The 16,241-nt window shown below is 41.6% G+C and overlaps 1 protein-coding gene across 5 annotated transcripts in view; it reads right to left on the bottom strand.

The window, feature by feature from the left end:
- Positions 1-16,241, bottom strand: part of cadm4 (cell adhesion molecule 4) — a 560,557-nt gene that overhangs the window by 93,587 nt on the left and 450,729 nt on the right. For all 5 annotated transcript variants that reach the window (XM_061915016.1, XM_061915017.1, XM_061915015.1 and 2 more), the window contains exon 3: positions 3,589-3,876. In XM_061915016.1, the coding sequence (XP_061771000.1) occupies positions 3,589-3,876 (288 nt within the window). The remainder of the gene's footprint in view (positions 1-3,588; positions 3,877-16,241) is intronic.

Here is a 16,241-nt window from a genome sequence, read left to right as displayed (position 1 = left end):
CTTGCCGACCGACCTTCAAGCAATTCTATTTGGTACATGGTGTAATGATAAGTGTGACCGGTGGATGGCAGTCAAACATAAGAGATATATTATTCCGATTTTGTCTGCCAACGTTGAAACAATTTATTTGCTACGTGGTGTAATGATAAGTGTGACCGGTAGATGGCAGTCAAATATAAGAGATACATTATTCCGATTTTGCTTGCCGACGTTGAAGCAATTTTATTTGCTACATGTTGTAATGATAAGTATGAGCGGTAGATGGCAGTCAAACATAAGACATACATTATTCAGATTTTGCTTGCCCACCCTTGAAGCAATTTTAATTCCTACATAGTGTAATAAGTGTGACCGTTAGATGGCAGTCAAATATAAGAGATACATTATTCCGATTTTGCTTGCCGACCGACCCTGAAGCAATTTTATTTGCTACATGGTGTAATGATAAGTGTGACCGGTAGACGGCAGTCAAACATAAGAGATACATTATTCCGATTTTGCTTGCCGACTTTGAAGCAATTTTAATTCCTACATGGTGTAACGATAAGTGTGACCAGTAGACGGCAGTCAAATATAAGAGATATATTATTCCAAATTTGCTTGCCGTTGAAGCAATTTTATTTGCTACATGTTGTAATGATAAGTATGACCGGTAGATGGCAGTCAAACATAAGAGATACATTATTCCGATTTTGCTTGCCGACGTTGAACCAATTTTATTTGCTACATGGTGCAGTGATAAGTGTGACCGGTAGACGGTATTCAAACATAAGAGATATATTATTCCGATTTTGCTTGCCGACCTTGAAGCAATTTTATTTGCTACACGGTGTAATGATAAGTGTGACCGGGAGACGGCATTCAAACATAAAAGTTACATTATTCTGATTTTGCTTACCAACCTTGAAAGCACTTTTATTTGTTATATGGTGTAATGATAAGTGTGAACGGTAGATGGCAGTCAAACATAAGAGATACATTATTCCGATTTTGCTTGCCGACGTTGAAGCAATTTTATTTGCTACATGGTGTAGTGATAAGTGTGACCGGTAGATGGCAGTCAAACACAAGAGATACATTATTCCGATTTTGCTTGCTGACCCTTGTAGCAATTTTAATTCCTACATGGTGTAATAAGTGTGACCGGTAGATGGCAGTCAAACTTAAGAGATACATTATTCCGTTTTTTCTTGCCGACGTTAAACCAATTTTATTTGCTACATGGTGTAATGATAAGTGTGACCGGTAGATGGCAGTCAAACATAAGAGATACATTATTCCGATTTTGCTTGCCGACGTTGAAGCAATTTTATTTGCTACAAGGTGTAGTGATAAGTGTGACCAGTAGATGGCAGTCAAATATAAGAGATACATTATTCCGATTTTGCTTGCCGACGTTGAAGCAATTTTATTTGCTACATGGTGTAATGATAAGTGTGACCAGTAGATGGCAGTCAAACATAAGAGATATATTATTCCGATTTTGCTTGCCGACCTTAAAGCAATTTTATTTGCTACATGGTGTAATGATAAGTGTGACCGGTAGATGGCAGTCAAACATAAGAGATACATTATTCCGATTTTGCTTGCCGACGTTGAAGCAATTTTATTTGCTACATGGTGTAGTGATAAGTGTGACCGGTAGACGGCAGTCAAACATAAGAGATACATTATTCCGATTTTGCTTACCGACGTTGAAGCAATTTTATTTGCTACATGGTGCAATGATAAGTGTGACCGGTAGATGGCAGTCAAACATAAGAGATATATTATTCCGATTTTGCTTGCAGACGTTGAAGCAATTTTATTTGCTACATGGTGTAATGATAATTGTGACCGGTAGACGGCAGTCAAACATAAGAGATACATTATTCCGATTTTGCTTGCCAATGTTGAACCAATTTTATTTGCTACATGGTGCAGTGATAAGTGTGATTGGTAGACGGCATTCAAACATAAGCGATATATTATTCCGATTTTGCTTGCCGACCTTGAAGCAATTTTATTTTCTACGTGGTGTAATGATAAGTGTGACCAGTAGATGGGAGTCAAACATAAGAGATACATTATTCCGATTTTGCCTGCCGACCTTGAAGCAATTTTATTTGCTACATGGTGTAATGATAAGTGTGACCGGTAGATGGCAGTCAAACATAAGAGATATATTATTCCGATTTTGCTTGCCGACCTTAAAGCAATTTTATTTGCTACATGGTGTAATGATAAGTGTGACCAGTAGATGGCAGTCAAACATAAGAGATATATTATTCCGATTTTGCTTGCCGACCTTAAAGCAATTTTATTTGCTACATGGTGTAATGATAAGTGTGACCGGTAGATGGCAGTCAAACATAAGAGATACATTATTCCGATTTTGCTTGCCGACGTTGAAGCAATTTTATTTGCTACATGGTGTAGTGATAAGTGTGACCGGTAGACGGCAGTCAAACATAAGAGATACATTATTCCGATTTTGCTTACCGACGTTGAAGCAATTTTATTTGCTACATGGTGCAATGATAAGTGTGACCGGTAGATGGCAGTCAAACATAAGAGATATATTATTCCGATTTTGCTTGCAGACGTTGAAGCAATTTTATTTGCTACATGGTGTAATGATAATTGTGACCGGTAGACGGCAGTCAAACATAAGAGATACATTATTCCGATTTTGCTTGCCAATGTTGAACCAATTTTATTTGCTACATGGTGCAGTGATAAGTGTGATTGGTAGACGGCATTCAAACATAAGCGATATATTATTCCGATTTTGCTTGCCGACCTTGAAGCAATTTTATTTTCTACGTGGTGTAATGATAAGTGTGACCAGTAGATGGGAGTCAAACATAAGAGATACATTATTCCGATTTTGCCTGCCGACCTTGAAGCAATTTTATTTGCTACATGGTGTAATGATAAGTGTGACCGGTAAATGGCGGTCAAATATAAGAGATATATTATTACGATTTTGCTTGCCGACGTTGAAGCAATTTTATTTGTTATATGGTGTAATGATAAGTGTGTCCGGTAAATGGCGGTCAAATATAAGAGATACATTATTACGATTTTGCTTGCCGACGTTGAAGCAATTTTATTTGTTATATGGTGTAAAGATAAGTGTGACCGGTAGATGGCAGTCAAACATAAGAGATACATTATTCCGATTTTGCTTGCCGACCCTTGAAGCAATTTTAATTCCTACATGGTGTAATAAATGTGACCGGTAGATGGCAGTCAAACAGAAGAGATATATTATTTCGATTTTGCTTGCCGACGTTAAACCAATTTTATTTGCTACATGGTGTAGTGATAAGTGTGAACGGTAGATGGCAGTCAAACATAAGAGATACATTATTCCGATTTTGCTTGCCGACCCTTGAAGCAATTTTATTTGCTACATGGTGTAGTGATAAGTGTGACCGGTAGATGGCAGTCAAACATAAGAGATACATTATTCCGATTTTGCAAATTTGAATGAATATTTAGCTGTGTAGTGTTTTATGATACTGTGTTGTTGCTTACTAAAATATACATCATTAAAAAAAACCATTAGGATTCTTGCTATGGCACAAAGTTTTAAAGACCTACCAGGAACCTCGCGGCCATTTCTCATCCATCGCAGCGTGGCGGCCGGCTTGCTGCGCGGCGATACGCAGCTGAGCTCCACCTCGCCACCTTCCACGGCGTCCTGCTTCACCTCCACGGCAGGGGTCTCAGGGGGGACCAGCACGGCCAGCGTGGCCACCTGGTGGTGTGTGGCGTCCGTGTAGAGCTGGCAGAAGTAGCCGCCCTCGTCCGACACGCTCACGTTGGTCAGCGTGATGCGCACCAGCCGCGGCGTGAACAGAACCATCTGGAAGCGGTCATCTTTTAGGGCTGGGGGAAAATGTGGGGAGGGCAACAAGACATTTTAGGTATGTTCGAAACATTTGCAGTATGAGAATAAGTAACATAATATTTGCATTAATAAGATGACAACGGCAAAAGTTTATGTGTACAGTATGAGAAGGATCACACATGCATTTAAACCACACGTGTCCAAACTTTTTGACTTTGGGGCCGCAATGGACTACAGAACATTTGGCCAGGGCCCAAAAGCTAACTGCATATATATATATATATATATATATATATATATATTAGGGCTGGGAAACGATTAAAAATTTTAATCGAAGTTAATCGCACTATTTCTCCGATTAATCGTGATTAACTGCATTGTATACACAAAGCCCAATAATGAATTCAAAAGTAGTGTGTAGTGCACCTTTATTGGAATATTCTCCCACATGAACAAAAGCGCCAAAACATTTGTTGTGCAAACACAATTTAAATCAGTCCTTGTTAAACAGTAGCAGTTAAATAGCATATATTATGAAAATCAACTCCAAAAATGTAAATACAAACATTTAAGCTTATTGCCACTGCCAGGGTATTTAAGTTATCCTGTTTGTTATGGAAAATAAATATAATCTACATACAAATCTCTGAGCCACAATCATAACATCTGAACAGGCAATTTCTGAGGTAACAGCAGAAACATTTTTTTTTATCAAGAATTTTATGTTTAAAAAACCTATATTATAGGTAGTGGGCTGTTTTAGGGAATTTTTGATCAAATTATCCGTAGTAGCAATATTAATAATGTTGTGTTTATTCTGCGTAGTGCACTTAAAATAATTATGACCATATCTAGGAATTGATATGATGGGAATTTTCCGATTGTTTGCTTGGTGCTTTGATAAACTGAAGGCATCATATACATGGTACTATATTGTGATGTTATGAGCCAGGGGAAAAAAGAACTACCCTACCCAGCATGCAACAGGAGTGAGGAGCATGTATAGGTTGTGTCGCCATGACGGCATCTTGTATGTTGTGATATGCACGCTCTGAAAGCAAACGTTAAGAACTCAGCCAACACTCCTGGTCTGCATTATTCATAAATAGACAGACAACACATATACTCCGCTGCTTCACAGGCCGCTGGATGTAGCCGGCAAAGTATTCCCATGCTAGCTAGCCGGTCTAGCAAGCACGCCTCATTCAGTCCAAAACGGCCCGATCTATCCACATCCAGAATTGTCTGGCGGTCGTAAGTGATCCCGGAGTGACCACGCTGTAAGCCAGCCATGAAATTTGCAGAATTGTCCGGTATTTTTGCCAAATGTTCCATCTTTACCAAGAGCCCCTCCACGCCGAAGTACATCCGGGAGATGCCATCTTGTTAAGAACAGGCGTTAACAAAATAAAAGCATGTAAACAACATACGCAAATGTGCGATAAAATAATTGTCGGCGTTAATAGATTGATGAGTTAACTCGTAATTAACGCATTAATTCGCCCACCCCTAATATATATATATATCCATCGATTTTCAACATAGAAACTCCACACAGAAATATCCCGAGCCTGGGATTGAACTCCACACGTTACCTTAACATAGTCCGAGGTCACATTGTTATGGGAGACACACTGCATCCTATCAGTAAAATAAGAGTTAAACCAAGACAGGGCTAAGTCTGACATACCAATTCATGTTTTGATACGTTCTAATAAAATATTATGATCGACGGTATCGAAAGCAGCGCTAAGATCGAGGAGCAGCAACATAGATGACGCATCATAGTCCATCGTTAGCAATAGATCATTAGTCATTTTTGCGAGGGCTGTCTCCGTGGAGTGATTTGCCCTGAAACCGGGTTGAAAGGTTTCACATAGATTGTTAGACGCTAAGTGTTCATTTAACTGCTCTGCAACAATTTTTTCGAGGATTTTGGAAATAAAGGGAAGGTGAGACACCGGTCGGTAGTTTACCATGAGGTCAGGATCGAGGTTAGGTCTTTTAAGGAGAGGATGAATAACCACTTTTTTGAATGCTAGGGGAGCATGGCAACATTTTTGTTTAGTTTTTTTCCCTGGGAAAGTAAACACATCTTCACAAAGTTAGCGACAGGTTACCTTGTCATTGAACGCAGCACAAGCACAGCCAAGAAGAGGCCGGGACAAAAGAGGATTAGAAGGGGCCGATATGTGACATTTTCCTCTTTGTTAGCCAAGAAAGAGTTGAAACGTCGGTGAAAGGCTGCTCAGAAATAAAAAAGCCGACTAACAATGTCGCGCTCGCTCGATGCTTATGGATTCTCGCAAATACCTACAGGAACGACTTAATATTGACGCCTCAATTTCCCCGCGCCTCGCTCATCGCTTTGTTACGCCTTTTGTCTCCCATCTGCCAGGCCGACTCTGGCAGCCGCCTTCGTCAACAACACCCGAGGTGCAGATATTGGTTTTTGTGTGTGCGGAGGAAGAAGAGCGGGCGAGTAAAATGAACTAATAAAGACATCTAATGCGGTCGGCCGAGGGAGGAAATACTACAAACAGAGAGAGGAAAACTAGAGAAAGCTGGAGTCTGGATACTGGTAAGCACACTTTTCACGGCACAAAAAAGGTCCAACTATTCAGTGGCCGCCCTGACATCTGTAGGTCGGGAGTTCAAATCCAAACACTATAAAAATGGGACCTGGTCTAGCTCCATCCTATCTTGCAGATTGTGTTGTACCATGGGTGTCAAACTCTGGCCGGCGGGCCAAATTCTCATACTTGCTACCACCCCGATTTTCCAAGGAGACTCCCAAATTTCAGTGCCCCTCACGAAAATCACAGGGGGCTTCCATTCCCCCAAATTTCTCCCGATTCCCACCTGGACAACAATATTGGGGGCACTGCCTCAAGCGTCCTCTAAAACTTTTCGTCACGTCCACTTTTCCTACGTAGAAACAGCGTGCCGGCCTAGTCGCATGATATATGTGGCTTTTACACACACACACACACACACACACACACACACACACACACACACACACACACACACACACACACACACACACACACACACACACACACACGCTAATGCAATGCAAGCTTGGTCAACAGCCATGCATGTCACACTGAGGGTGGCCGTATGAACAACTTTAAGACTGTTACAAATATGCGCCACACTGTGAACCAACACTAAAGGAGAATGACAAGCAAATTTCGGGAGAACATCCGCACCGTAACACAACAGAACGAATATACAGGATCCCTTGCAGCACTACCTCTTCCTGGACGCTACAATATAAAAATGTATTATTAGCCTGTGGGAAAAGTTTATTTTGATATTTACCTGAGAAGGCTGCAAATAGAAAAGAGGCATTCAATCCATCCATCCATCTATCCATCTTCTTCCGCTTATCCGAGGTCGGGTCGCGGGGGTAGCAGCCTAAGCAGGGAAGCCCAGACTTCCCTCTCCCCAGCCACTTCGTCCAGCTCTTCCCGGGGGATCCCGAGGCATTCAATTTCTATTTAAATTTGATTTGATATGCCATTGCTATTTTTTAAATTATTGATATTATTTGAAACTGGATTTTGCATGTCACTATAAAGTTATATAAGTCTCGCTTGTTCAATATTTAATGCAAAACTTGTTTGGGTCCCTATCAAAAGGTTAATTTGTTCGACCTTGGCCCGCGGCTTTGTTCTGTTTAAAATTTTTGGCCCACTCTATATTTGAGTTTGACACCCCTGTGTTGTACCATATGTCCCGCCAATGCAAGCTTGGTCAACAGCCATACATGTCACACTGAGGGTGGCCGTATGAACAACTTTAAGACTGTTACAAATATGCGCCACACTGTGAACCAACACTAAAGGAGAATGACAAGCAAATTTCGGGAGAACATCCGCACCGTAACACAACAGAACGAATATACAGGATCCCTTGCAGCACTACCTCTTCCTGGACGCTACAATATAAAAATGTATTATTAGCCTGTGGGAAAAGTTTATTTTGATATTTACCTGAGAAGGCTGCAAATAGAAAAGAGGCATTCAATCCATCCATCCATCTATCCATCTTCTTCCGCTTATCCGAGGTCGGGTCGCGGGGGTAGCAGCCTAAGCAGGGAAGCCCAGACTTCCCTCTCCCCAGCCACTTCGTCCAGCTCTTCCCGGGGGATCCCGAGGCATTCAATTTCTATTTAAATTTGATTTGATATGCCATTGCTATTTTTTAAATTATTGATATTATTTGAAACTGGATTTTGCATGTCACTATAAAGTTATATAAGTCTCGCTTGTTCAATATTTAATGCAAAACTTGTTTGGGTCCCTATCAAAAGGTTAATTTGTTCGACCTTGGCCCGCGGCTTTGTTCTGTTTAAAATTTTTGGCCCACTCTATATTTGAGTTTGACACCCCTGTGTTGTACCATATGTCCCGCCAATGCAAGCTTGGTCAACAGCCATACATGTCACACTGAGGGTGGCCGTATAAACAACTCTAAGACTGTTACAAATATGCGCCACACTGTGAACCAGCACTAACGGAGAATGACAAGCACATTTCGGGAGAACATCCGCACCGTAACACAACAGAACAAATATACAGAATCCCTTGCAGCACTACCTCTTCCTGGACGCTACGATATAAAAATGTATTATTAGCCTGTGGGAAAAGTTTATTTTGATATTTACCTGAGAAGGCTGCAAATAGAAAAGAGGCATTCAATTTCTATTTAAATTTGATTTGATATGCCATTGCTATTTTTTTAAATTATTGGTATTATTTGAAACTGGATTTTGCATGTCACTATAAAGTTATATAAGTCTCGCTTGTTCAATATTCAATGCAAAACCTGTTTTGGGTCCCTATTAAAAGGTTCATTTGTTCAACCTTGGCCCGCGGCTTTGTTCAGTTTAAAATGTTGGCCCCCTCTATACTTGAGTTTGACACCCCTGTGTTGTACCATATATCCCGGCAAGAAATCTGCGTTCAAAGAACTACGGCTTATTAGTGAATCCCAGAGCCCAAAAAAAAGTCTGCGGGCTACAGAGTGTTTTCTATTGGGGCTTCAGTACTCTGGAATGCCCTCCTAGGAACAGTTAGAGATGCTACCTTATTTAAGTCCCATCTTAAAACTCATTTGTATACTCTAGCCTTTAAATAGACCCCTCTTTTTAGACCAGTTGATCTGCCATTTATCTTATTTTCTACTCTGCCACAGGCCATGGATGAAGTGCTGGGACCCGGGGTGGACCGCTCGCCTGTGCCTGCGAAACAGGCTTGGAGGGATGACATAGCCTCTGTGTTTTTTCCTGACCTAAAGTATATAGTGTATACATGCATATACAAACCCCGTTTCCATATGAGTTGGGAAATTGTGTTAGATGTAAATATAAACAGAATACAATGATTTGCAAATCCTTTTCAAGCCATATTCAGTTGAATATGCTACAAAGACAACATATTTGATGTTCAAACTCATAAACTTGATGTATTTTTTGCAAATAATAATTAACTTAGAATTTCATGGCTGCAACACGTGCCAAAGTAGTTGGGAAAGGGCATGTTCACCACTGTGTTACATCACCTTTTCTTTTAACAACACTCAATAAACGTTTGGGAACTGAGGAAACTAATTGTTGAAGCTTTGAAAGTGGAATTCTTTCCCATTCTTGTTTTATGTAGAGCTTCAGTCCTTCAACAGTCACACATTTTCCATGGGAGACAGGTCTGGACTGCAGGCGGGCCAGGAAAGTACCCGCACTCTTTTTTTATGAAGCCACGCTGTTGTAACATTTGTCTTAATGAAATAAGCAGGGGCGTCCATGATAACGTTGCTTGGATGACAACATATGTTGTTCCTAAACCTGTATGTACCTTTCAGCATTAATGATGCCTTCACAGATGTGTAAGTTACCCATGCCTTGGGCACTAATACACCCCCATACCATCACACATGCTGGCTTTTGAACTTTTATGCCTGTAACAATCCGGATGGTTATTTTACTCTTTGTTCCGGAGGACACCACGTCCACAGTTTCCAAATATAATTTGAAATGTGGACTCGTCAGACCACAGAACACTTTTCCACTTTGCATCAGTCCATCTTAGATGAGCTCGGGCCCAACGAAGCTGGCGGCGTTCCTGGGTGTTGTTGATAAATGGGAGGGGGGATTATATTTATATAGCGCTTTTCTCAAGTGACTCAAAGCGCTTTACATAGTGAAACCCAATATGTAAGTTACACTTAAACCAGTGTGGGTGGCACTGGGAGCAGGTGGGTAAAGTGTCTTGCCCAAGGACACAACAGCAGTGACTAGGATGGCGGAAGCGGATATCGAACCTGTAACCCTCAAGTTGCTACCACGGCTGATCTACCAATCGAGCCACGCCGCCACATTTGAACAGTAAGAATGAATTTGGAATGTTATGAGAATAAATTCGTACAGAACTTAATCTTACAGGAATAAAGACAGAATTTTTTTTTCAATGTTGCCATTTAAAAAATAAATTAACGTAAAAAAATGTTTTTCTTTATGACATAGTACTTTAATTTGAGTTGGCTTTTTTTTTTTTCAAAGACCCAAATTTGACCAAAAAAAGTCGAATTTGCTCGGGCATTAAGTTATTTCTGTTAAAGAAATGTCATAAAGTAAAACAAATAAATACAAATGTAATTTTAACATATTTTTTGTGATATGGTCATAATCCTAGAAGAATACCGTTGCAAGTTTTTCTTTAAAAATCTCTCTTTTACGATAATAATGTCCTAATTTTAAAATGATCATAGTCTTAAAAGAGTGCATAAAAAGGTGATATTTTTCAATAATAGTAGTCTTAAAGAATAGCTTGTCAATAGCTTTGGCTTTGAATAGTAGTTTTAACATGAATTTACAGATGTAGCGACTAACTGTAGTTACTGACAGTGGTTTTATGAAGTGTTCCTGAGCCCATGTGGTGATATCCTTTATACACTGATGTCGGTTTTTGATGCAGTACCGCCTGGGCGATCAAAAGTCCGTAATATCATCGCTTACGTGCAGTGATTTCTCCAGATTCTCTGAACCTTTTGATGATTTTACAGACTGTAGATGGTAAAATCCCTAAATTCCTTGCAATAGCTCGTTGAGAAATGTTGTTCTAAAACTGTTCGACTATTTGTTTACAAAGTGGTGACCCTCACCCCATCCTTGTTTGTGAATTACTTAGCATTTCATGGAAGCTGCTTTTATAGCCAATCATGGCACCCACCTGTTCCCAATTAGCCTGCACACCTGTGGGATGTTCCAAATAAGTGTTTGATGAGCATTCCTCAACTTTAATTAGTATATATTGCCACCTTTCCCAACTTCTTTGTCACGTGTTGCTGGCATCAAATTCTAAAGTTAATTATTATTTGCACACAAAAAAGAATGTTTATGAGTTTGAACATCAAATATGTTGTCTTTGTAGCATATTCAACTGAATATGGCTTGAAAAGGATTTGCAAATCCTTGTATTGTGTTTATATTTACATCCAACACAATTTACGGTATATTTACGGGGCGGTATAGCTCGGTTGGTAGAGTGGCCGTGCCAGCAACTTGAGGGTTGCAGGTTCGATTCCGGCTTCCGCCATCCTAGTTACTGACGTTGTGTCCTTGGGCAAGACACTTTACCCACCTGCTCCCAGTGCCACCCACACTGCTTTAAATGTAACTTAGATATTGGGTTTCACTATGTAAAGCGCTTTGAGTCACTAGAGAAAAGCGCTATATAAATATAATTCGGCTTCAATTCACTTTACCAACTCATATGGAAACAGGGTTTGTACATATATACATATATACATACATATATATCTCAACTTAAACCACTCACCATCAATCAATCAATCAATGTTTACTTATATAGCCCTAAATCACTAGTGTCTCAAAGGGCTGCACAAACCACTACAACATCCTCGGTAGGCCCACATAAGGGCAAGGAAAACTCACACCCATTGGGACGTCGGTGACAATGATGACTGTGAGAACCTTGGAGAGGAGGAAAGCAATGGATGTCGAGCGGGTCTAACATGATACTGTGAAAGTTCGATCTATAATGGATCCAACACAGTCGCGAGAGTCCAGTCCAAAGCGGATCCAACACAGCAGCGAGAGTCCCGTTCACAGCGGAGCCAGTAGGAAACCATCCCAAGCGGAGGCGGATCAGCAGCGCAGAGATGTCCCCAGCCGATACACAGGCAAGCAGTACATGGCCACCGGATCGGACCCCCTCCACAAGGGAGAGTGGGACATAGAAGAAAAAGAAAAGAAACGGCAGATCAACTGGTCTAAAAAGGGAGTCTATTTAAAGGCTAGAGTATACAAATGTGTTTTAAGGTGAGACTTAAATGCTTCTACTGAGGTGGCATCTCGAACTGTTACCGGGAGGGCATTCCAGAGTACTGGAGCCCGAACGGAAAACGCTCTATAGCCCGCAGACCTTTTTTGGGCTTTGGGAATCACTAACAAGCCGGAGTCCTTTGAAGGCAGATTTCTTGCCGGGACATATGGTACAATACAATCGGCAAGATAGGATGGAGCTAGACCGTGTAGTATTTTATACGTAAGTAGTAAAACCTTAAAGTCACATCTTAAGTGCACAGGAAGCCAGTGCAGGTGAGCCAGTATAGGTATATATGTATGTATATATGTATATAAAGGTATATACAGTATAGGTATATATGTATGTATATATGTATATAAAGGTATATACAGTATAGGTATATATGTATGTATATATGTATATAAAGGTATATACAGTATAGGTATATATGTATGTATATATGTATATAAAGGTATATACAGTATAGGTATATATGTATGTATATATGTATATAAAGGTATATAGAGTATAGGTATATATGTATGTATATATGTATATAAAGGTATATACAGTATAGGTATATATGTATGTATATATGTATATAAAGGTATATACAGTACAGGTATATATGTATGTATATATGTATATAAAGGTATATACAGTACAGGCGTAATGTGATCAAACTTTCTTGTTCTTGTCAAAAGTCTAGCAGCCGCATTTTGTACAAACTGTAATCTTTTAATGCTAGACATGGGGAGACCCGAAAATAAAAACCAGACAGATATGGTTTTAGTTTGTTGGTACCCTTATATTCCGGCATCAAAAAGAACCACCCCAGTCCATTTCAAGACTGAGACCCAAACCTTTGTCCAAACAAAAGCCAGGAAAAGGGTTTCACACGGAGAACTGAGGTGACCCCTACCACTTGTCGTACCGTACTCACCGTAATTGTTAGAGCAACACAGATAACTTGAAATGGCAACTAAATGTCACACTCCCGTCCCGGTCCAAGTTTAGTCTTTATAGCCCGCCTCTCATTTGCATGCTGAGTAGAGTCCATTTGGTCACTTCCACCACCCTGTGACAGTTATTTGCCCTCCTTTCTCGTAAAAAAAACCAAAAAAAAAAACACGGCCACCGCTCGGTGGCTTGCTTGTAAACGAGAAAAGTGTAATTTACTACTCTTATTTGGGCAGTTAAACACAGTCAGAGGCCCTCCGGGTGATGTGGCAGATGGACGAGTAGAAGAGCCCTACTGTGAGCGATGGACTGGACTACGCAAAGAGAGACAGATGCGGCTGACGGGGCCAGGAAACTTTCCCAACGAGGATTGTATGCGCTGGTTTTTTTAAACTCTAACCTTGGGAACTTTTAACACGTTATCCCCGCTCTCAAACAACCCCATCGACTCTCGCACTAGGACTCTGATGTGAGTGAGCGGAGCAGAAGGTGTTACGGACCACGGACTGGATGGCGAGACGCTAAATAGCCCAAGCCTCACATCCAACACGTGTAATCATTTCGGATTACCCGGGGGTGGAGGAGGGGAACTGTCCATTTAAGCGCTCTTCATCAGGGGGTTTAACGTCTGGCATTCATGTTCTTGAGCAAAGAGTCTTCAGCATTGAATCACTTAACCGCTGTATCGCTGATGAGGACGTTTAACTACTTATCGGAACATCCAGACAACACTTGAGACACACACACAGAGAGAGAGAGACGTAAAGAGAGAAAGGATGGGTGTGTTACTGGTCCAAAGTCTCACTGAAACTGATTAAATAAGACTACCTGATCAATAGTAGCCTTTGTATTAAAGTCCATCCAGCAGTGGAAGATCCTCTCTGGGGTTTTGGGGCACCAGGAGGTTAACACTTTTACTACTGCTAGCCAAGGTAGCTCGTCCCTTTTGGGGTCACATTGGGTACTGGAGCCTATCTCAGTTGCATTCAGGCGGAAGGCAGAGTACACCCTGGACAAGTCGCCACCTTATCATATATATATATATATTAGGGGTGGGCAAATTAATGCGTTAATTACGAGTTAACTCATCAATTTATTAACGCCGACAATTATTTATCGCATATTTGCGTATGTTGTTTACATGCTTTTATTTTGTTAACGCCTTTTCTTAACAAGATGGCGTCGCCCGGCGTGGAGGGGCTCTTGGTAAAGATGGAACATTTGGCAAAAATACCGGACAATTCTGCAAATTTCCTGGCTGGCTTACAGCGTGGTCACTCCGGGATCACTTACGACCGCCAGACAATTCTGGATGTGGATAGATCGGGCCGTTTTGGACTGAATGAGGCGTGCTTGCTAGACCGGCTAGCTAGAATGGGAATACTTTGCCGGCTACATCCAGCGGCCTGTGAAGCAGCGGAGTATATGTGTTGTCTGTCTATTTATGAATAATGCAGACCAGGAGTGTTGGCTGAGTTCTTAACGTTTGCTTTCAGAGCGTGCATATCACAACATACAAGATGTCGTCATGGCGACACAACCTATACCGGGCTACCGCGCATGCTCCTCACTCCTGTTGCATGCTGGGTAGGGTAGTTCTTTTTTTCCCTGGCTCATAACATCACAATATAGTACCATGTATATGATGCCTTCAGTTTATCAAAGCACCAAGCAAACAATCGGAAAATTCCCATCATATCAATTCCTAGATATGGTCATAATTATTTTAAGTGCACTACGCAGAATAAACACAACATTATTAATATTGCTACTACGGATAATTTGATCCAAAATTCCCTAAAACAGCCCACTACCTATAATATAGGTTTTTTAAACATAAGATCCCTGATAAAAAAAATGTTTCTGCTGTTACCTCAGAAATTGCCTGTTCAGATGTTATGATTGTGGCTCAGAGATTTGTATGTAGATTATATTTATTTTCCATAACAAACAGGATAATTTAAATATCCTGGCAGTGGCAATAAGCTTAAATGTTTGTATTTACTGAAGACTCCGCACCGATCCGCCTGTCGATCTCACGATCTACTCTTCCCTCACTCGTGAACAAGACTCCTAGGTACTTGAACTCCTCCACTTGGGGTAGGGTCTCCTCCCCAACCCGGAGATGGCATTCCACCCTTTTCCGGGCGAGAACCATGGACTCGGACTTGGAGGTACTGATTTTAATTCCGGTCGCTTCACACTCGGCTGCAAACCGATCCAGTGAGAGCTGAAGATCCCGGTCAGATGAAGCCATCAGGACCACATCATCTGCAAAAAGCAGAGACCTAATCCTGCGGTCACCAAACCGGAACCCCTCAACGCCTTGACTGCGCCTAGAAATTCTGTCCATAAAAGTTATGAACAGAATGGGTGACAAAGGACAGCCTTGGCGGAGTCCAACCCTCACTGGAAACGTGTCCGACTTACTGCCAGCAATGCGGACCAAGCTCTGACACTGATCATACAGGAAGTGGACCGCCACAATAAGACAGTCCGATACCCCATAGAGCGTCTTCAGTAATGCGGACGTTGTACTGATCCGTTGTGGTGAAGAAGGAGCTGAGCCGGAAGGCAAAGCTCTCAATTTACCGGTCGATCTACGTTCCCATCCTCACCTATGGTCATGAGCTTTGGGTCATGACCGAAAGGATAAGATCACGGGTACAAGCGGCCCAAATGAGTTTCCTCTGCCGGGTGGCGGGTCTCTCCCTTAGAGATAGGGTGAGAAGCTCTGCCATCCGGGAGGAACTCAAAGTAAAGCCGCTGCTCCTCCACATGGAGAGGAGCCAGATGAGGTGGTTCGGGCATCTGGTCAGGATGCCACCCGAACGCCTCCCTAGGGAGGTGTTTAGGGCACGTCCAACCGGTAGGAGGCCACGGGGAAGACCCAGGACACGTTGGGAAGACTATGTCTCCCGGCTGGCCTGGGGACGCCTCGGGATCCCCCGGGAAGAGCTAGACGAAGTGGCTGGGGAGAGGGAAGTCTGGGTTTCCCTGCTTAGGCTGTTGCCCCCGCGACCCGACCTCGGATAAGCGGAAGAAGATGAATGGATGGATGTTTGTATTTACATTTTTGGAGTTGATTTTCATCAAATATGCTATTTAAC

This window comes from Nerophis ophidion, linkage group LG11 (genome assembly GCF_033978795.1).
Source record: "Nerophis ophidion isolate RoL-2023_Sa linkage group LG11, RoL_Noph_v1.0, whole genome shotgun sequence".
Lineage (NCBI taxonomy): Eukaryota > Metazoa > Chordata > Actinopteri > Syngnathiformes > Syngnathidae > Nerophis > Nerophis ophidion.
This window is presented reverse-complemented; position numbering and strand designations above follow the sequence as displayed.